The sequence below is a fragment of the Pseudomassariella vexata genome (assembly GCF_002105095.1).
Source record: "Pseudomassariella vexata strain CBS 129021 chromosome Unknown BCR38scaffold_2, whole genome shotgun sequence".
In the NCBI taxonomy this organism is placed as follows: Eukaryota; Fungi; Ascomycota; class Sordariomycetes; order Amphisphaeriales; family Pseudomassariaceae; genus Pseudomassariella; species Pseudomassariella vexata.
Genome location: NW_024467957.1, coordinates 3,398,272 through 3,420,101, shown reverse-complemented (window position 1 = coordinate 3,420,101; position 21,830 = coordinate 3,398,272). Strand labels below are relative to the sequence as shown.

The 21,830-nt window shown below is 51.3% G+C and overlaps 7 protein-coding genes across 7 annotated transcripts; 5 read left to right on the top strand and 2 right to left on the bottom strand.

The window, feature by feature from the left end:
* BCR38DRAFT_481578 (Myb/SANT-like DNA-binding domain-containing protein) lies at positions 1–1,255 on the top strand (the record flags this gene model as incomplete). Its single annotated transcript, XM_040863392.1, has 3 exons — positions 1–339; positions 399–778; positions 874–1,255. 3 exons carry the CDS (start codon positions 1–3, stop codon positions 1,253–1,255), a joined length of 1,101 nt encoding a protein of 366 aa, XP_040720391.1.
* Positions 1,256–6,097: 4,842 nt separating this feature from the next.
* BCR38DRAFT_106953 (uncharacterized protein) lies at positions 6,098–7,617 on the top strand. Its single transcript, XM_040853339.1, has 2 exons — positions 6,098–6,865; positions 6,932–7,617. Exons 1-2 carry the CDS (start codon positions 6,264–6,266, stop codon positions 7,527–7,529), a joined length of 1,200 nt encoding a protein of 399 aa, XP_040720390.1. The 5' UTR covers positions 6,098–6,263; the 3' UTR covers positions 7,530–7,617.
* A 431-nt stretch (positions 7,618–8,048) lies between these two features.
* Positions 8,049–8,876, top strand: BCR38DRAFT_106959 (uncharacterized protein). The gene is made up of 2 exons (XM_040853340.1): positions 8,049–8,650; positions 8,699–8,876. The coding sequence occupies exon 1, from the start codon at positions 8,190–8,192 to the stop codon at positions 8,643–8,645; it is 456 nt and encodes a 151-aa protein (XP_040720389.1). The 5' UTR covers positions 8,049–8,189; the 3' UTR covers positions 8,646–8,650; positions 8,699–8,876.
* Positions 8,877–10,253: 1,377 nt separating this feature from the next.
* Positions 10,254–11,042, bottom strand: BCR38DRAFT_106945 (uncharacterized protein). The gene is made up of 2 exons (XM_040853338.1): positions 10,817–11,042; positions 10,254–10,761 (listed from the first exon to the last, which is right to left on the bottom strand). The coding sequence occupies exons 1-2, from the start codon at positions 10,894–10,896 to the stop codon at positions 10,335–10,337; spliced, it is 507 nt and encodes a 168-aa protein (XP_040720388.1). The 5' UTR covers positions 10,897–11,042; the 3' UTR covers positions 10,254–10,334.
* Positions 11,043–12,243: 1,201 nt separating this feature from the next.
* On the top strand, positions 12,244–14,622 carry BCR38DRAFT_334381 (uncharacterized protein; the record flags this gene model as incomplete). Its single annotated transcript, XM_040855309.1, has 3 exons — positions 12,244–13,263; positions 13,320–13,541; positions 13,594–14,622. The coding sequence occupies 3 exons, from the start codon at positions 12,244–12,246 to the stop codon at positions 14,620–14,622; spliced, it is 2,271 nt and encodes a 756-aa protein (XP_040720387.1).
* Positions 14,623–15,802: 1,180 nt separating this feature from the next.
* BCR38DRAFT_106861 (phosphatidate cytidylyltransferase) lies at positions 15,803–18,238 on the top strand. Its single transcript, XM_040853337.1, has 3 exons — positions 15,803–16,346; positions 16,452–17,639; positions 17,716–18,238. The coding sequence occupies exons 1-3, from the start codon at positions 16,191–16,193 to the stop codon at positions 17,755–17,757; spliced, it is 1,386 nt and encodes a 461-aa protein (XP_040720386.1). The 5' UTR covers positions 15,803–16,190; the 3' UTR covers positions 17,758–18,238.
* A 431-nt stretch (positions 18,239–18,669) lies between these two features.
* On the bottom strand, positions 18,670–19,696 carry BCR38DRAFT_406043 (cutinase; the record flags this gene model as incomplete). The annotated part of the gene is made up of 4 exons (XM_040858010.1): positions 18,670–18,804; positions 18,934–19,068; positions 19,192–19,344; positions 19,490–19,696. The coding sequence occupies 4 exons, from the start codon at positions 19,694–19,696 to the stop codon at positions 18,670–18,672; spliced, it is 630 nt and encodes a 209-aa protein (XP_040720385.1).
* Between the last annotated feature and the right edge of the window lie 2,134 nt (positions 19,697–21,830).

The window sequence follows — 21,830 nt, the reverse complement described above, 5'->3', positions numbered from 1 at the left end:
ATGTCGGAAGATGAGCGTCGCAATTCCGACCGGCGCACGCCGCGCTTCAGCTGGAACAGCGCCTACGAGGACACCTTCTTCCGCTCGCTATGCGAGTCCATGCAGCTGGGCTATAAGGATAGCCACAGCTTTAAGTCGGGTGCATGGGAACGAGCCGCGATTGCGTTGCGTGACAAACACAATGTCTACCCGGAACGGAGCCACCTGATCAACAAGGCCGACAACGCGCGGAAGAAGTTTCGCATGTGGAGAGGGCTGCGCGAGGATCCTGAGTTTTTATACAACCCTGTCACCCGCATGGTAACGGCAAATGAGGAAGCTTGGAAGAGGCACTTCGAGGTACGTTGAACTAGTTGCGAGCTTTATGGCGAGACTCTGGTGCTGATTGCGCCTTGCAGAGAGAGCCGCTGTCCAAGGCGCTTCGTGGCCGACCGTTCGACCACGAAGAATATATGGAAATACTGTTTCCCGACGTAGTAGGATCCGGCGGTGCACCCAAGCGAATTATGAAGAAACGCAGGAACCCAGATGGCACTCCAGTAGCCGGCGACAGGACGAACAGCGCGGGCCAAAACGTCATAGACATGACCCTCGACCCGAACTTGTCCTCCCACACACCGAGCCATCCTTCTACACAGCCAGCGCCCCAGGCACCTCACCTCCCCATGCCTGCCACATCGCAACCGCCCGCCTTCGCTGCTACTCAAGTCAACACCGCTGGGAGCATATTAACACCGCCCGATGAGCACCCTCCGAATTCAACCCATGCGCAAAAGCGGTACGCACCAGATTCATCCTCCTCACAGCCCGCTAAGCGCCGTGGACGCCCCTCTCGCTTCTCCTCTAATATTTACAGCAACCTGCCCACTACAGCAACACCGTCGACAACGTTAGCTTTCGCCCCACCCCGTCCTCGACCGCTTCGGCACGAAATCACTCGATCCACTCCTCCTTCAGCAATGCTGCTCTTTTTGAAGAGGGGATATGCACAATGGCGGAGGCGCTGAAGATGCGCAGCCCGCCTCGATGGCCCGAGCAGGCAATGGAGATATTCTTTCGCGATTTTGCGGACGAGGATCCAGATTTGCAGCTCAAGATCGCTGAGAAGGCGCTTACGGACGAAAACAAGGCCATGGTGTTCGTCAAGAGCACGCCTGATCTCCGGCGTCATTGGGTTGGACGGTTGAGAGACGTCCACATGCGTAACCTGGGAGGTGGTCTGGGGCTCGGGCGAGTTGGAGACGAGGCTTCGTAAAGCCGTCAATCCCTTGTTCTCGGACGACTCCCAATGCGTAGAGGTAACCGCCTGGGCACGGCCGGAAAGGGGCCGGTGTTGCCTACTCGCTAGGACGTGTGCTAATTCTGCGGGATACAACGGACTATGGGATATTTTTGAACAACTACGGCGATTTGAAGATGAGCTGAGCAATCCTGGAGCAAAGAAAGGCACCACACGTTGATTGTAGGACTGGGTGTATGTGGTATACGTGTGTCTACGATTTTCCTAGCGCACGTTAACTGCCATTAATATTGTGGTTCGTTGACTACAGCGAGCCACATGCCAGCTTTCATCATACCCATAGGATTAAGCTACCTACAGCTTGTAGCTACGCTACATCCTTAACTATTCATATTAAATTTACCTTCTTCCATCGGCTGATATCAAGTAGCAACGCTAGGCCGTGGTTGAGTGCAGCATCTTCGAATGCAGCTTCCGTCGTGCCGCCAAACGGAGCTACGAGGGGAATAATGGTAGCATGAGGCAAGGGCAAGTGCTACTACTTCTCGATGATTACAAATGAAACCAGTGACATATTTTGGAAGAACTCATGGAAACTAAGCTTGGCTTACCGCGGTAGATAACCGTTTGCTCTCTATCTACGAACGACCAGGGCTTAATAAGAGAGCTCGATCGACTGTTGGACAGGGTCCTCAATCCCTGGTTTTGTGGAACTTGAGGGAATCGGCCCTCTGTTGAGGAGACTCTCGATCAATGTCGTATTGATCGCTATGCCTGCTCTAGGCGTTGTGCCACGTAGATTGGTGTTGCAACGCTTCTGCAAGGTGCTCTTGCTCTCTGAGGAAGGAGGGAAGGGTCTGACCCACTAGCTACACTAGCGACTGTACCGCTTTCGGCCTGGGGCTATGGCGCTCGATCCCACAGTACTGCCACTTCAACCCCCACCTCCCTGTTGGTATATACAGACCCTAGATAATAAGCAGGCCGCATATTCCACCTTGAAAGCTGTGATACTCCTGGTTAACAACGTCCAAGGTGTATTGGAGGCCGAACCATGGTTATCGTTGAGCGTAGGACTGCTTCGATCCTCCATAATTTATGTCCTTGTTACGCGTCGGGCATTGCTTGACTAACTGTAGCATCGTCATGCCAGCTGCTTGGCATATTCTGGAGTAAAAGGCCCTGGCTTTTATTGCTTTTATTTTTGCTGATCGGTGGTGGCCTCCTTTCACGCCTCGCGTGTTCTTCGACTTCTCGTAGAATCTTTTGGAAGTCCGCTTGATCATCTTCCGTGAAGTGGAATGCCCTGACTTGGCAAACTCGGAAGCAATCGAACGGAGTCTTCGTCCAGGGTATGCCAGTGCAAGCTATTGTCTCAGTCAGCGATCAGGTGGTGTGATGCGAACCGGTATGCACCGATTTTGCATCAGCATAACCTCTGACGTCCTTGATGACGTTGTTGAGCCTTTCCTTATCCAGCTGAGATTTTTCGTTTTTAGAAATGGCCAAATCGAGACACCGTAAAATTAGATGTTTAGATCTATTAATCAAACAAGAAGTGGTTTAGATCTGCGGAAACCCCAATAGTCGCGATGAACAGCCGCAGCCCCCTTTTATCCTTTGGCAATTACCCCTTTGAATCCCTCTTAGGAGCAACCAGATAAATTTTCTTGATCTTCCATGTACATGAGCTGGACGGGTTTTATGTATGCTGAAGTTTATTGTCATAAATGACAAAACTAGATTAAGTGATAGAAATTGGGATTTTCACACAATCCTCGCGGCAACGTTTAAACCCCCCCATTGCTATCTTTCCCTAAATACCGGTGATACCGGGAGTACCAGTCTTGAAAGACATAGTACTATATCCGCACAGAACCCATCTTCGTGAATCAATGATGGTGCTCATTTAACCATAGCATCTCCGTTCTCATCCAGATCTCCCGAATGCCCAGTGCTGAACAATCTCGAGCGTTGTCAGCATACCGTAACTTGGCCTAAGGTGTCAAGACCCCCGGTATCCTGGGATGGCATTAGTCTAAGTCCAGAAATATCCGTGGACTCAGTTTGCTTTACCAGTTGTCCGGCCTCCTGAATCCCACCTGCAAACTCCGTATTGGCATCGCAGCCGACGCACCGGCGTTAAATCTGTCTTCGTTTCCCTAGCAGCAGAGCTTCTGGCCTCGGTCTCCTGGTATCTAGGGTCGGTCATTGTGGGTAGATAAAATGGCTATCACATGCTGTGTCAAAAGTGTTGCTAGGACGAGTAATAGGGCACCTAATTTGTCAGTTGGTGCTCCACTGTCATTTAATCCCCCAGAGCGGCCCGCGTTTGGTTACGTTTCTTCAACGTCAATACGGGAGATGACTTGATCGATTACCAGATATTCTGTGTCTTTGACGTCATGTAGAACATAATACCTAATCGTTCAGCCACTCTTATGCCCTATGGCATATGCTCAATCACTATATATTTACGATAGTTGATATAGGGATATGTTTACAGAGTCTGCGACGAGATTGTCTTTGTTTCATGGGACACTCCTACCCGTAAGTCAAGATTGCTTCTAGGACTGATGATAGAGCCTTGATAGACTCCCTGTCCTCACTACCGTTTATTCCTCAACACAATGGTCGCATGCATAAATTCTTGCTTGCTGCAACCATAAACTGTAAGCGCCGTTGCATGCACAAAGGAGTGACCTGGCCTTACCCTGCATATCTAAACCTAGAGACGATGCAGGGAAGCATTGTGGAGCGAGCCGTGGTGGGTAACACAACATCAACATCCATCTCATCCGCCATATTCCGCGAATCTGGATGGCAGCAGACCGTCGACATCCTTCGTCTTATTTCTTTCGACAAGCTACACTGATGATATGACAACCGGAATAATCGGACACAATCTTGTGACAACACAAATAAGATCGTCTCCAAAAAGCCAGGCCCCATCCCCACACCCTAATCAAATCCTCGAAGACTACCATACATATTCACCATTCAATTGCGAACCGAACAATGCCGGAAATTTAATAAAAAGACATGCCCTCTACAGCGTAAGTTTTCCTTTTCAATGATATGTATACTAACCGCGGATGCGGCGTAGTTCCCGTACACGCTTTAGCACCGAATTAACAAACCGGTTAATAAGGGCCCAAGCGACTGCCTACCACGCCTCCTGGATCTAGGTCCTCATCGTAGCTTGATTGACCTAGCTACTCTTCAATTTGATTAGTTTACCGTGTTTCCTATACGTATACGCTTTTATATACTTCCACATATGCTCACCCAGCGACTAATCAGGACTCTAAGCGAGCTATTCAATGGTCTAGACTCTATACCTCTCTAACCAGTCTTTGGAGGCGTTACTAATGAGAACTCGGGTGCTATCTTACTATAAGAAGGTCCCTGGAGTACATATTGGTAGTAAAGCTTCTTCTAGCGCCCAAATTCATAATCGTGAAGAGAACCCTTAACGCTGGGACTGTGAATCACGCTCCATGGTAACGATATCGGACCGCCCCCTCTTATAAATAGCCCCCAGAATACAAGATAGCCGGCTTACCATAATCGGTACATTTAACTATTCACTGTGGAATTGGTGGCCTGAGGTCATGGTAAGGTACACCTGAGATGCTTTAGTGCCCTTATGCGGCTTGGATCCCCCCACCTGTACTTCCCCTACTCACATTCGTATGTAGCCGGAATGCCAGTACCAGTGCGATCCCACATTCACTTGTTAAATCGCTTGCAGGGCATCTGCCAGACCTAACCGGTACCAGAACTAGTCGCGATTTGGACCGTGAAATCGTCGCTGAAGATAACCTGGTGATTAGTTAGAGTTAGCCCCGAAATCGCCGGATTTAACGCCCCGGCATCACTTACACGTACTTCCTTTATAATTATGCCTCTCTGCCTCTTCCAAAGTGGTAGTATATAGTCAGTCATTCGACGGACTTGGGAGTTTGCCAAATACGCCTTATGGACTTCTAGTGCTTGAGATTCTGGGCCTTAAAGGCTACGCGTGGGTATTCTAGCTTAACTGTATTAGAGAGCTTAGACCAGCCGATTCGCGATCCCCCCCCCAACGGTTCGTGTAATATAGCGGTAGTCACGTATAGATAGCTTGTGAAGCAAATGATGAAGTGGCTTCAAGGCGGGTGTTGTTACGGCGGACTATTGACGGATCGCGTTCGAAACGCCCCTCGACCTTACACTGCTTGCCCTCCACACAGATATGGTCGCACGCACTTCAAAAGATTACTCATCGCCTCTCTGGTGTCCCGCGAGTAAAACGGGCGCTAGCTCTTTTAGTGTGTCTTCCTGGTGGCCGATTGAAATGTTGGTCTAGCTGGGAGGATGTCTGAACCAGACGCGAGCGCGTCGCGAAGTGGGGTGGATGGGGCGAGACTCGTCAGCTTGAATGTGCCCACTTCCCATGGACCCAATTCATTGCCCTTGCCCATAATCATCGGCTCCGATTTAGTGTCGACTGCTATCTACTTGATGACGAGAGATCGCGGATGCGGGCTGCCGGAGACGGCCTGGACATATTGTCGATTCGTCACGACACACCAGATCCAGCTACGTGTCGGACGAGATAATCCGCATCCGCGAAGGAACGATACCCATATGCGATTGACGCCGGACAGCCCAATGAGCCAGGGGTTCTGCGCCGCCATGGGGCTTGCATTTCCAAGAGGTTGGTCGCCTTCCCTTCCAATTGGTTACCGACTAGCTGGCGCGAACTGGGAATGGATAATGCCAACACTGTGTTACACGGTCTGGAATCCTTCGCGTATTACTATGGGTCGAATCTTGCATGGGATGTAAGACAGGCTGGGAATCCATCGGGCGGAGAGAGCCCGTACTCTGACACTGTACTCATGTTTGGTTTGCACCCAGCTCGAGAGCTGCAGGTGTTGTACCATCATGGTGCTTCTTGGGACAAAATTCCTAGGAATGAGTGCCGGAGGGATCCTTACACCAATGAGGAAACCATCAGAGCCCAACAATCGCAAGAATGGTATTTGACTTCAAGCGACGCCCCGTTCTTGTTTCTCCGAGGTTCACTTTACCGCATCCCCTGGCCAAGATGTCAGGAACGGTAGCCAGGCTCTGGCGCCTTCGACCAAAGCTTGCATCACCCAGGAATCACAAGGAACACACGGAACACACGGAACACACGGAACATACCCCTCCACCCCGCCAATATGGCAAACTACCTGGGGAAGTCATTGATGTGCGAGGGGTCGATCCGCAGATGAATTCCGATTTCTTTCAAGATTTGCCCCCCGAGATTCGAAAGTTGATATTTGGCTACATTTGGCAGACTCACGGCCAACGACACCACCTCTTCCTTGAACGGGGCCGCCTAACTCGCGTTGGATGTGTGATGGACGAGATGGACGAGGATATGGACTTCATCCAGAAACAATTGGATTTGATACCTGCCTTGGAGCGGTTGGGAGAACCAAAGAGTAACCAAACAAAAATCTGGTACCGAAGGCTGTCTTCGACATGGGGTAGCCGGCATTGGAGATGTGAAGAGAGGATTCTTTATGGAGGCCGGCCGTTCCCCGATCGTACCGACTTTCAATCTATGATGTTAGTTTGCAAGCGGATGTAAGTGTCTCACGACCCCTATTGCAGGGATTTCCCCAAGTAGCGATGACTAACACAAGACCACAGGTATCCCGAGGTCATGGAATCGATCTTCGAGTCACAGACATTTCTTTTCAACGACCTACCTGCGGCCTACAGATTCTTTGTTCTCGAACCTTCGCTGTTTTTGAAGCATCTCCGTCATTTGGATATCACACTCAGCTTGGAGTTCGCTGAGTATGCGCTTTTCATCCACGCCAATCGGTCTCTGGAACAGAGTCGCCTCATGACGGTAGAGAAATCACTTGCGCAAACGATATGCTTGCATGACTTGAGAATGTCATTCGACATTTGGGACCACCAGTGCTGGCGTAAGATCCCAGAGGAGGGTGTCACACGCAAGTTGAGCGACATAAATGTCAGAAAGCTTACCGTTGAGCTGCCGCCAGCCCTGCCCATCAGGGTGAACGCTAACAACATGGACAACGTGAAGGACGCTCCATTCCAAGTCGTCCGCCGCCCGCCGCTCCGGTACTGGATGTTCGTGCCAGGCAGCGTCAGTCGCTTTGAGTGGAAAACAACTGAGGATGTGGACGACACAAGCTGGATCGAGGCGGAGGGAATACCATACATCCCTAACCCGTACATAGACGACTTCTTCGAACGACGCTTGGCTTGGACATGAGGAGGGGTATTCCCCTGGTCATGCAGACAAGGGTCCCAGAAGGCACTAGCCATGCATGTTGGCTCCCCAAAGTGGTCAAGTTGCATTCGCGCTTAGCTCAAGCAAGATATCCGCTCCGCATTTTCTGTCTGTCCAGATCACGGCTACATTGCGATTGGGCTACACCTAGATCTCCCTTACTGGGGTTCCAACGTTACATCTTCACACTGTGCCGCAACTAGGACACTGAGATGGGCAGATCTCTCGATGCGGCAGGCTTCGCACACGATAGGATCAAATGATACCCTGTGGTTGCAGTCGATTGGCTGCAGATTGCACATGAACGCCCGAGGCGCCGTCAAAACCACCCAACACGTCAACTGACTGGTTTTCGACATGGCACGACCCGTTCTTCATATGCCGTTGCAGAATGTTGTTTGCTTATGCCATCCGTCATTGGCGAGCACCATCCAATGCTTTCTGTTCGGTTGGTTGCAATGTTGTATTGCGGGTCGAAATCCTGGAGTGCCAAGGATAAATGTCAAGACCAGCAACAACTTGAGTGTGGGGTTTGACTCAGCGGCAATGTCTCTCGGAGCGACGGTAAACTTGATATAAACTTGCCCTCGCCAATTCAAGCGTTATTATTAGACCAAGGCACTACTTGTCCCCAGCACCAGCATGGAAGAGAGACTCCCGGCAACCCCACCGCCTATGGCGGACATACCCCGTCCACATTGGGACGGTTTCCAAGCCACATCAGAGCTTCAGATTCAGTCTACTTTCTTCGGCATACTGCCGAGAGAGGTCAGGGACATGATTTATGCTGAGTTTTGGGAGGTGTCGGGCCCCCGGCAGCATATCTTGCATAAAGATGACGGTCATCTGACACACTTCCCGTGCATCATCGGGGAGGACGAGAAAGATGAGAGGAACGAGATGTTTGGCGTGCTGTGGCGTGAGCAGCAGAAGCGGCAGCCAAGATCACTCGTGGTGAACACCGAATGGGCTGAGAGGATGTCGTCGACTTGGCAACAGCACTGGAAGTGCGAGGAAGCCATGAAGGGCGCTGCGAACGAGGGCAAAGTCACGGGGACTCTGTTCCTGACGTCGCTGTTGGCTTGTAAACGGATGTAAGATAAGCGCATCCTGCTCAAGAACCCTAAACAGACTGCTGACAGCCACGAAAGGTATCTCGAAGCTCTACCGTCACTCTACGCTTCAACAACCTTCATCCTCACCCACCTCCCCACAGCCCACCACTTCCTCGTCTCCCATCCAACCTCCTCCACGCCCCTCATTCGCTCCCTATCCCTCTCCCTCTCCCTCTCCTACAACACCCTCCACTATCACCGCTACGCCTCCTCCGCCCCTTCATCCCCTCCCCTCTCTCCCCCAGCCAACCCCCACCATTGGGTCGAACTCTGCACGACTCTCTCAAACCTCGTCCGCTTCGCCTCCCTCCGCGCCGTGGACCTCCGTCTAGACCTGGCAGACGATCGCTACTGGTGGGAGGTGCGCGAGCGCTGGGCGCTGTCAGCTATCCGCGGTATGCTGGCACGGTGTCTGACGGTGAGGCTGCCGGATGTGACTGTTGAGAAGAAGGTCATGCAGCCTTATCAGTTCTGCGAGGGGGACGAGACGCTATTCAGATTGGAGAGGTACCCAAGGTTGCGGTGGATGGATGCTGGTGCCAGGGCTGGGACGAATGGGGGAGGTGGGGGGAGGGCCGTACAAGCCAGGTTGGAGTTTTTCAATCCGAGGGAGCATGTCGTTTTGGAGAGGGAGACGAGGCTGGAGAAAATGAGGGGTTTGTTAAGGGGTTGGTTGATATGATTAATCATCTATTGGTCATGGTGGCATGAATGTGGTCAAAAGTGGCCTGTCTGTTAGGTGAGAGTTTGCAGGCGCAGGTGTGAAGAGGTATGTCTGTCTCTATCTGAGCCGGAGAGATGCATACCGAGAAGATACCACAAGCCAGCTTTCGTCTTAAAGAAACCCATGTAACCGGCCAAATGAATAAAGTGATAGTTTCATGTCGCAACTTACACGAGATCTCAATTGTAACATTCACAAGTCACAGTGGATATGGGAGTTCCACATGCTCAAGAGATATATGCTCGACAACTTCCAGCATAACAAGGTGTGGTTCTGAAGTCCTAAGAATAGGTCAAGAGCGAGCGAAAACCAGGTCGTAAGGCTGAGCAAAGCGTGCAGGAATTGGTTGTGCACAGTTGATCCCATCGCGATTAGACTTAGGATAATGCCATGGTGTTGCACATCAGCTCCGCTACGTGCTCAATACCCAACACGGGGGCACTGATGGATAAGCCAAGCCCTACTAAACCATCTCGCCGGGTCACTTGTTGCCCCAGATTTCCGATTGTATACGACACGCTCTTTGCCCTAACAATGACTTTGAATCATTGGGGAAGAAGACCTTTTTTCGGTTTTCCTTTTTTAATTAATAGTCCCCTTGGTGAATGCATATATAATGTCAATGAAGTCGTTGAACGCCAACGCCGACGCCGTGAACACCCAGCTTTCCCCCGATTGAACAACCCAGCTCAATGCGGAGTCGCGGGCAGTGTATGTGCCCTGTTATTAGCAGGCAACTCACTGATCGGTCTCAAGTCACTACAACACTGCTGGTCTCTAAACTAATGACCTATCGCACCCCATTGCGGTTGAGGCGTAGCCGGCATGCCCGACGCGGGGCTGATGCCCAATGAGCGGGCGCTGATAAAAGTACAGGCATGTCGACCGTCAGATGGTAAGAATGGATATCGGGACGGCGAGCTGCTTGTCTGAGAGTTGACCGTACGGCTACATTGAGATTGCTTGTGAGTCGCTGTACCCGCCATAGGGCACTGGGAAAGGAGCGGGAGGATCGTGTGCATTGACTGCAGAATTTGGGGCCTGTATGGCGTGCTTGGGCCGGTGGCGACGAATGCAGACAGTGACTACCACAGAGCTTGCAATGATAGTGAGGCTTCCGCGGACGCCTCCTACGATAGGTCCGATGTGGCTGCTGGAACTCGATGTTTGAAGCCGGGCGTGAAGGATGCGGAGGATGTGGACGACGGTTCCGATGTGTCCCTTGGAAACGTTGTCGTACTGGGAATGTTCTCTTTTTGCGAAAGCAGTACCGACCTCGGCTGTAGTATCGCAAATGCACATTGTATGGTCATGCCACTGATTTGCGGGACCGGTGGAGTCATATCGCCAGCAGGCAGAGCTTGAGGGATCGGTGCTGCAGGCTGTTAGTCTTTGGCAATGGGCATGAAATCTTCGAAAGGGTGGCTGACCACGACAAAGTCCATGTGTCCATCATGGGATCTGGAGTACGATGCTCCTGCTGAATATGCTGGGAGTTCAGACAGGTCATGGGAACTGGACAGTCGCCCGCCTCGTCCTAGATGCTGATATGGTGTCTGGTGGATAACACAGGCCTTGAGCACATGTTGCCAGGGGGCTTGCTGCGAATGAGTGAGTAGAGGCCAAGAAACATGTCACATACTGATTAGCCGCAAGTTATCAATTCGGATAGATACTTTTGTCGTGCTGCAAGCGTTTGCGAGGCATATTCTAGACAAAAGGTGGTGTTGACGTGAAAGTCGACATTGCACCATCTTGAAGACAACCTGCGTCATCTCTTCCACCTTGAATTCGACGGTAGAGCTAACACCCACTACAGAGGAACGTATTGTGGGCGATTCCACCTTTCGAGAAGGACTGGGGCTTAGTGCAACGTAGTTTATTCGCAAGAAGCTCCGCGTGAGAGTTGTAGTCGCTGATAAGAGAGCAAAATCGAAGAGCGCAGAGAATCCTAGATGTGGTACAAGAAACGACGTGCAACGGTTCGTTGATATCGGACCTACGTACTCCAGTTCCGCGAGGATGCTCGCGAACTAACACAGGCGTATCCTTTCCTTGAAGGAAGTAAAGAATGATGGACTTGACAAACTTGTAGCGTTGGATGTGCATATTAACGAGAAATCCAAACAATCGAGGAAACGCGTAGCAAACCCCAACATGTCATATCATCAGACCGATCTGCATAGCGGTGGACCAATAATAAATATTGGTGGTATGTTGACATGAAGTTAGTCAGCTGGGTAAGCCGCCGCACTGGCGCCAGGCAAATTCCAGATAAGAACGGCTGGATGCCTCTCTGACGAAAGGCGTCTAAGCGGGTTTCTGAACGCCAAACAGGAAGCAGATTTCTCGTTCAGTCTCATCGTGTCCGTCCGACCAACGCCGTCAGGTGGGATCTTCTGGCATAGTTGCAGACATGGGATTTCATAGATCAACTCAACTTTGGAAGAATATTCCAGATTGTGCCCGCGATTAGTCTCCAATCGTATTTGTAGTTTGCAAGTCTTCCTTGTCCAGATGCAGGCAATCCCACTGGTAAGCAGCCCCGTAGTTAAAGGTCTCATGGTCTTGTACGGGAAATTGCCAAGGTGCACTGGCTGGAATGGGCGAACTTAGAAGGAGAGGAAAGCTTGATGTGGCGCTACTCTTTTAACGCGTCCCTGCCAAGACTTGTGATAACTCGCGTGCGACATAATGTACCTCTGGCGATAAGGCTCGATAAGGATTTCCATCGCGGATCGTCGAGGTCAACAATCAATCATGAGCACGCCTTAATGGGACAGCGATTATATCTGACCGGGTATCTTTCCAAGGCCAATGGGTTGGCTGGTGAAATATCTTGGCTCTCCGAGTTGCCATGGACACCTTCTCAGATGATGGCTTCGACGAGCTGAACGCCAACGCCCTGCAGGAGCTCGAGAGCCAGGCCATCCAGTTCACCCAAGCCCAGAAGAAGTACGAGCTGTCGCAAGAAGAGTTAGACTGCGACTTTGAAGACGACGATCTCGACGATGCCGTTGTCCACGATGAGTTGCGCGGTGGCGGCAAATCCGTTCTCCCACCCGAAAAGCCCGCAGAGTTGCCTTCAAGAATACTGCCCCAGCAAGCATCACGGCCGCAACATAATGGCTGGGGCCCTGTGCCCATTCCAGCAAGCCACTTTCGACCCTCCCAATCACCACGTTACAGCCAGATCCGACCCCCTCCGCCCCTCCCTCGCCCGGCCCCGCGATACCAGCCATCACAGGTGCAGCAGCGGCCGCTCGAACCTCCCAATCGCGACCAAGAACTTTTGCTGGCTCAAATCCAAGAACTACAGTCGCGGCTCAATACCAAGGATGGCGAGATACAGATTGTGCGGAAGCGCCTCGAAAAGGATCGCCAGGACCACGATCGCGAACTCCAGACAATACGCAAGCAGACTGCGGAACAACTTGCCAAGAATGAGCGCCTGGTGGAGGCGGCCAAGGTAGCAGAGCGTACGGCGGCTACAGAGCTTGAGTTCACTAAACGCGATCTGAAAGATGAATTAGACCGTGCGAAGCGGAGGGAGAAAGATGGCGGGACTCCTAAAAGGAACGCAGCTGCCAAAACCTGGGGGGTTTCGGATGGATTTGAAGATGTCGAGATGGCCGGAAGTCCTAGTAAAGGTAATAGGGGTAAACCCCCTGGCGCCGTTGCCAGCGTTGTTTCGGAGCCTCCTGCAAGGTTGACAAGAACTCCGACTAAGGGAAAGAGGAAACGGCCTGCGGTAGACAGCCCGGTCATGGCACTGGAAACAACCGAGGATGTACTTATGCTCGACGATGTTGGCACAGCTGAGGAAATTGCCCAGTCTTATTCTATCGGGGCGTCGCTGAAGTCTCTACCATTCGATGTAAGATGGCTTTTTTGTACGGGGATCAGAATGGCTTTACTAACATGCCCATCCAGTTTCTGAGGGTCATCCTGAACCATAGCACGGCGTACGGACGACCACTGACGTTCGAGTACCTTGCTAGCTTTGCTCTGCCTTCGACACCAGGTCAGAGCCTGGCCTCGCTCCTGTTCCACAGATTAGCTGTCATCGGTGACCCTAGTGATCCCATGCGGATTCCTATAGAATTTTGTGAAGCGATCATCGCCTTATTGCACAAGTGCCATGAAGAGGGCTGCGTGAGTTCAACTGCTATCGTGTTATCATCCACCGGCTAACCCATACCTCAAGCTCGAACCCATCACCGAACTCATATCGCTTGTGTCTTTTACTCTGCAACTCAACACTGTTGCAATCGTTCCTCACATCGCACAGTCCCTCCTCGCAATTGGGCAGGACATTGCCTTTGAAGTTGCGATCCCTCGCTTTCACAACCACGACCTCAGCAAATACAACCATGCCAACGGCAAGAATTGGGCAGCTCATATATCTACCACGGGCATTTTGTCGGTTCTCTACCTGACAGCACTAGGTTGCGCAATATCGTCACCAGTTGGTGGTGCTTTGTCGCCACCCATAGTTGACTATTGGAGCTCCGTCCATCTCGAATATGTCTTGATCAACTTGAGTCATAACCAGCTCTTACCCGACTTCCTCGCCATGCTGAAACTTCTCTGCACGTCCGTATTTGAAGAAACGGTTGGCTCCATTACACACAAAAACAAAACGGCCGAGGAGGTAGCCAGTCCTGTGATTGACCGCGTCAGCATCTACCTGATCGAAACACCCAAATGGGATATTAGCAAAGAGGAGCTTCAAGGTGTCAGAAGCACAATATTGCGAACGCTTGCTGCCTTTGCAAAATCAAAAGTCGGAATGTCCCAGCTCAAGGGGCATGACTCTGCCGTGCCTCGTCTGGCCATCTTTTTGTACCATTTGATCGATGACCTTTATGACGGGGAGACGAAAACGATGTACGCTTTCTCGCCCACAATTCACCCCGAAGAGGCCGGCGAAGCGCAGGCACAGGCAACCCCAACAGATGAGCTGCGGACTCTTATCAGCCACACCATGTTGCTGCTGCATACTATCATTACAGACAAGTCGGACGAGACCCCCGTGAACCTGCAGTCGAAACTGGCGAAGATCACGGGAGGAACTCAGAAGTATCTGCTTAGCCTGGCTAGACTCAATTTCGCCGATTCAGAAGAGGACCTTCTCGGGGTCAACGAGGAGACGGCTGACCTGGCTCATGAGCTGCTGGAACTGGCCGTCACCGAAGAGGATGGTGCCGAGCTTGGAGTCTTCTTTGGGGGATGAATTCAGGAATCACGAACCAGGACAAACGTACGACTTGTTGGAGAGGGGCATCACTGATACTGATAACTTCAAGGCCATCATCCAAGAGGCCAATAATGATACGCGCCATGAGAAGGGGGGAGTGACGGTGATGGCGCAATGCTCAAGGTTTGCAGTACATCATTAGCGGCGGCATTCAAACTGAACTTGGAGTTACGATGATGTCCGGTCGCCATTTTCGAAGAATCTACGGAAGAGAGTGTGCGAATCAAATGCCATGGTTGCGGTTGTGCTTTGTTCCACCCAAGATGTATCACGGTCTTGTCAACGTTTATTGCTCCTTGCTGGACAAACTTGCCCCGGAGCCCTGCGTCGCAACTGCCATGTAGCAAGAAAGCTGCTTCGTTTAGGTTCGCGCCGGGTCGTCGGGGTTCCGTTCCACGGCAGATGTCAACAGAAGTTCCTGCAGAGGCTTCTGGAATGCCATGCGCTGGGCAGCTCCAGCCACAATTCTAACGGGGATTGAAATTTGGGTAGTCTGACACGCTGTTTGCGTTGCTCCGCTTCAACAGGCCAAAGGAAGCTCCCTTCTATGTAGGACGGACGGATAAGCCGGCAATCAAGGAATTCATGATTACACCGAGTCCGCACAGTACCGACGATAGGGGTGCATCCTACAAAATTATTGGAAGCTACTGCTGATGAAATGGACAGAGGAAAGTCTGCAATGACGACAATGGGAAAATGGCACGCATCAAGATTTATTTTTTGCATGTGAAACTCTTCGGGCACTAAATACACCGGCAGATCCATGATGTGTGCCTTACGAAATCATTGTGTTTGCGGCCTGACGAGATGGAGCCTCACGATCATCATATCCTGTAGCATAACCTACAGAAATAGACGAAAACTATGTTTGTTTTAGATTTGTCGATTTCCAAAGATCGAAAGGGAAGAAAATCAGCGAAGGAAAGAATTCCAGTGCTACTTGCTAGATGCATTTGATAATGAAGCTTACAGGTGATCTCGTGGCCCGACACTTGCCAAGTCTCAGCTAAGCCACACTTTGACGTCAATATTAGAACCTGCCAAATCAAGTTCATTTCCCCAATAGTCCGTCATTCTACTAGCCAGGGCAGCCCAGGGCTCGTCTTTGCTCCAACGTGTATGTCACCTTTAGCTCCTCAAAGAGAAAAGAAAAAAAATCAAAAAATCTTCCGAATTCTCCAGCGTCGCAGTGATCCATATCGAAATTCAGACTCCTCAACATTGACACCTGGAATCAAAGGAATATCGGTACGACCATTGTATGTCTGAGAAGTGAGGGACACCATTCAAGCCTGTCAGCGCCGAACTACCCGACTCCACTTCCCCAAATTGCACTCAGCTTTCTACGTATCCCGGACGAACGACGAGCCCGCATTCAACGACCTGGCCTTTCGTTGACATCGAACGCCGACGCAAACCTTCGCGACGACGACGTCGCCCGTAAACTCAGCAGTCTTGTAGCACGCTCTTTGCCGTACCGAGACACCAGCGCAAGCAACAGACCATCATCTTTGCTGCTGAATAGTGACGCGACCGGGGCCATGTCGAAACCGCGCCGAGGGGTCAAGTTCTCCCACCGCACGAATGGCCATATCGCGAGCGACGGGCGCAGGCTCAGCCTGAGTGAGGCCAGTGAGGAAGGATCGGGTTCTCCTACAAGGACGAGGAGAAAATCGGAATTGGAGGAGATCAGGGAGGTAAGTTGCGCTCAACCAGAAATTATTCCGTCAACCCAACCCCATCCGCGAGTCCGTCTGCGCGACACAAAGAGTGCCTCGAAAGTTGACATGCTTTCCATGCAGCAGCCAGCAGCACCACCGCAATCGTCGGATTACGAGAAGAAGAAGGCCAACTTCATAACGCGCACTTTTTGGACCTTCGTCATGATTGGAGGCTTCTTCGCTGCCCTCTTCATGGGCCACATCTACATCCTTGCCTGCATTACCGTCATCCAGATCGTGTCCTTTAAGGAAGTTATTGCCATCTCGTCGATTCCCTCGCGGCAACGCCAGCTCAAGGCCACCAAATCCTTGAACTGGTATTGGCTGGCATCCACCATGTACTTCCTGTACGGCGAAAGCGTCATCTATTACTTCAAGCACATTGTGCTGGTCGACAAGGTCCTGTTACCACTGGCTACCCACCACCGCTTCATCAGCTTCGTGCTCTACGTCATAGGGTTCGTGTTCTTCGTGGCAAATTTGAAGGGCGGCCACCTCAAGTTCCAGTTCACCAATTTCGCCTGGACGCACATGGCACTGTACCTCATAGTCGTACAGGCCCACTTCATCATGAACAACGTGTTCGAGGGTCTCATCTGGTTCTTCCTGCCAGTATCGCTCGTCATCACCAACGATATTTTCGCTTACTTGGTCGGTATCACCATTGGCCGAACCCAGCTTATCAAGCTGTCCCCCAAGAAGACGGTCGAGGGCTTCGTGGGCGCATGGGTGTTTACCGTCCTCTTCGCAGCTATCCTGACCAACTTGTTGATCAAGAGCAAGTACTTTATCTGCCCTGTTAACGACCTCGGCGCCAACATCTTCACCGGGCTGGAGTGCGACCCGAACCCCGTCTTTCTCCCGCACACGTACAAGCTCCCATACCTGTTTTTCCTCCCGGCTTCGTACAACCAATCCTTCCAATTCACCACAGAACCAATACAGTTCCACAGCATGATCATCGCAACCTTTGCCAGCTTGATCGCCCCCTTCGGTGGATTCTTCGCGTCCGGGTTGAAGCGCACTTTTAAGATCAAGGATTTTGGTGACTCGATCCCAGGCCATGGCGGCATGACCGATCGCATGGATTGCCAGTTCATCATGGGATGCTTTGCGTACATGTACTACCACACATTTATCGCGCTCAACAAGGTCAACTTTGGGCAGGTCATGGAACTTGCCATCACCGGGCTCACGCTCGAGGAGCAAATAGACCTGTGGAAGGGGATAGGGAAGTATCTCGAAAACCAGGGAGCTTTGGGTCCTGAGGTAGGTCCTGCTTTTATGCGCCAGCAATGGCGCTTATGCTTTTTTCTGTGACACTACTTTTACTAACAGATATCAGGTAGCGGCATACCTGGACTCTGCGATAGCGAGCCGCCGATAGTTTCCGGCGGATCAGTAGTGCGAGCATGGGGAGTACAAGAATGTACAACACAACACACATCAAGAGGTTTCGAGGATGTTATTCCGGGGCAGCGACTATAAACCACACGGAGGTCATTGCTATCAGTCCCTCAACAACTCCACGTGGCCGTGGAATCCGAACTGAGCTGAGAGTTGCTTTCTCACGGTTATACAGGGGATCGGACGCATTATGACTACATGACGGTAGACCTACAGAGCAAAGAGAGGGTTTCCGGTTTGGGTTCAGTCCGGTGAGGATTGGAAATGACACTGTGCACTATTAGGGTATGTGTAATTGTAGGGGAAAACTGCTCCGTTGTGATATACTGGATTCAATGAGGGACACGGAAGGAGCCGGGCATGCATTTATAGTGACGCTCCTTGCAGTAGCTCTGATGGGTTGATGGTGGAGTAATGACAGATATGAACTTAAGCGTTGCTACCGTGATGAAACTGACAGGCATGCTACGTGAGTTGTGAATTGATGAGACACGATTGACCACACCAGTGAGATTGTTTTGCGAAATGACGTATTGCTAAAGGAGTGTAAACTACATACCCTAGAGGTTGACGAGAATGGAAATCTGCACAGCACATGTTCCAAATAAACACACACCACCCCTCTTCCCCGCTTCCCCGCCTCCCAAAAAGAACTGAAATGAATGTCGAGTATTGCTGCGGGCCGTAGATCTCCCTCGGAGGTGGATTGACATGCTAGTGAGACACACTAAGAGCGTAGAGATGTGTTTCCCAGATGCGAACGGGCACACAACAATTAGCAGAAGACCCCAATCCCATGCTTGTTTGCTTCCCGCCACCAAGCCTGAGCCACGTATATCAAACATCATAGCCACCTCCGCCAAGGGCGTGGGTGGGTGGAACTTGTCACAGATCAGGCAACAGCGGACTTAATAAACGAGGCAGCGGTGTTAACATCCGCCCCGTAGCCCGTATGACCTGAGGTGCTCGCGGACTGGCAGCCGCCAGTGCCAGCACAAGTTCCGCCGGCGCCGCAGACGGAGTCACCCTGTACACGGGGGGGTCAGTAATTTCACCGCAGAGTGAGCTATAAGGTAGATTGTAGTGGACTGGGAGTGGAAAAGGTTTGCACGGAATCCGGCAAAAGGAAGGGATCATGAGAGGGAGGATTACTTACAGAAGCACAGAACGTCTTGAACTTGGCCGCCGGAATCCCTTTGGGCAGGGAAGTCTTGTACGGGTCACCGAACGTGACCGCGGCGCCAACGGAGGAGGTTTTGGCGCCCAGCTTGGTAGCCGTGTTGTGCACCACCTATCAGAAGTGAAAGTCAGTCACTGGTGGTTTCATGGTGTTCGAAAGAGGAGGCATCGAGGGTTCGCCGATATGAACAAGCTCATAGGTTCACTCTCGCCTCAGAAGACTGAAATTACATACCATGCCGCCCTGGCTGTACCCCGTGAGGATCAACTTGGTTTGCGGACACTTGGATAGCCAGGAGTTGGCTTGGTTGGTCATGGCGACGGAGCCGGGGCCCGAGCCGCTGGACTCGGCCATGATACCGGCCATGTCGGCGGGGTAGGAGACGCCCTGTGAGTTTGGTGTTAGACCGGGGCGAACAGTTGGGGTCAATTACTCTTGGGGGTGGGAGGCTTGTGAGTGCGCTGTGGTCTTGAGGTTGTATACAAGAATATATGAGCAAAAAGGGGGGCCGGGTGGAGCGGAGGGACGGTACCTCGACGACAACATTGTCGGCGCCTAGAGCCGATTGCACGGACTTCTGGAGACCGGGCCCCACAACGGAGCCTAGGGTGCCCATCTCGGTGGTGCCGCGGGCGAAGAGGAGGGTGTAGGGTTTGCAGGTGGCCGATGAGGTTTGCGGCAGCGCAGAAGTGGTCGAGAGGCCCGCGAGGAGCGTGGCTGAGAAGAGGATGGACTTCATGTTGAAGGAGTGGTTAGAACTTGGGGATTTGAGGAAGGGGATGAATGAATATGAGCACAGTGGAAACTAGCGAGAAGTAGCGAATGTCTGAGTGAATGAATCAATGAATGAATGGGTTGTGGTGATGAAGTTGGTTTACATGGTGCGTAGGTCTGGGCTTTTATATCTTCCAGGACGATACTGAGCCTTCAATCTATTGAAGCATAGCTAGTTTCTACTATTTGGTCGTGCTAGAGTTAAGATAGAGCTTAGACGCAACAACATCCACATTGCCCCATTAGAATGATGTGGCTTTTTCCATTGGACAATCAGTAAGCCTCCAGCAATCGGGCATTATTCTATCGAGGCTAAACTTGCCCTGAAACCCTGGCCTACCATGGGCTAATGCTTTCTGTATGTCTTGTGTGTCAGCCACAAAATCAATGTCACCCGCAAATAGCCAACGAATAATGACTTACCCAGAAACGTCACTGCTTGCGGCGGCCCGATTTGACTCAAGCCACTGGCGCGAGAGGGACCAACTCAGGGTTTCCTAATGTTTGAGGCTCACCAATCGCATTTTGTACTATCTTCATGTCCATTTACCCCATATCTATATGGCGGTTTGACGCGGAGCTATTGTATCCGACGTGGAAATTCCTGCAATCTCAACATGATGTATAGTTGTGGAAGTATGGAGTGCGTCGATGACGCTTATGATCCTGAAGTCTTTTTCACGAACACGCCCATCGCTGGCACAATTTTCAAGATGCAACCGAGGTAGTGATGTACATGAACGCGGTGCCGGCAGGCGATACAGTCTCAGTAACGATTGTTAATACAAACGGCATGTAGATATGACAAAACCGTGTAATTGAAGGCGTTCGCCACAATGGTACGAATTAGGTTGTCTTAACGAGGATTAGAATATGCTTCATTACCGTTTGAATATCCTCCCACTTCTTTAGGCGCTTACCCTGCCCCTTCAACTGAATCACTTTTGGCATAATCTGGTGAAGAATGGGTGGCAACCACCTTCCTCGACTGTTCAAGATTGCTGTCTTGACGGGCCTGGTGACCAGTCGCCACCCTAATTAACATCCTGTCCTCAACATCTGTCGCTGTCGATCACTCACGCGATTATTGCCCGGACGCATCTTTGAAAGCGGAGCCAAGATACTCGCCGCATGCAGAGCAACATATAGCAGCCGCGAATCTTTGAGTTGAGTAACCCCAAAGCCGTGCAGCATGATATCAACATACCCCACTGTGTCAGACCCGCCGAGATGGATGCTCCAGCCCCAGTCCCGCTGAAGCCAACGCCTCGGATGTTATTTGAGGAGCAGGAGCTGAGGCGGACCCATGCTTTCCACCGCCCCGGCCTGCAGGTCGAAGCATGAGGCTTTAAGGCAAGCAGCTTCTGCTGCGTAAATTAGCCTGATTTGCGTTAGTACGATCATGATGCGAGTCATCATCAGGATAGTAGAATATCTCGCTTTTGTATCCACCCTTTGGAATCTCGCTCTGCATATGTACTGGGTCTGCGAGAAGCTCCCACAATCTGAGGGAGTGTTCGCGCTGCCTGGAATGCAGATTGGATCTATGATGCCTCCCCTGTGGAGATTGTGCTCTCACAATGGCTAATCAGAGCGTTATGGCTTATTCTCGGGCGCGGGTGCTTATACAGTGGGCTTGTTATCTTATCCATACAGCAAGTCGGTAGGCAGGTCTACCTTTACCTAGTTATCAAACACCCGTGCCTACAGTATATATACTTGCAGGCCCATATATCTAGAAACGATGCTCCCCGCGTGTTGTGGCGATAACTTATGTGCTATGTGGTAGTGGATATAAGGTCAATTCTAGGCAAACAGATTGCATGGAATCCAACTGAATCAAAACGAATCTACCGCGTTTCAGATCCGCTTGGCCATACCATTTCCAGCCCCAAGTCCCATATGTGGCACGATAACTGCCTATAATCCCTTATGTACCGCTTTGGCGGGCTCGCAACATGGCTTCATGTTGGAAATGAAGGAATGAATGCCTGCTTGCTTGATTCATCCTACGATGGGGACTACTATGGTGAAATCGACTGCCAAATGTGATCATAAGGGCCGATTACCATGGTGCGATCACACAGCCTGTCCAATAG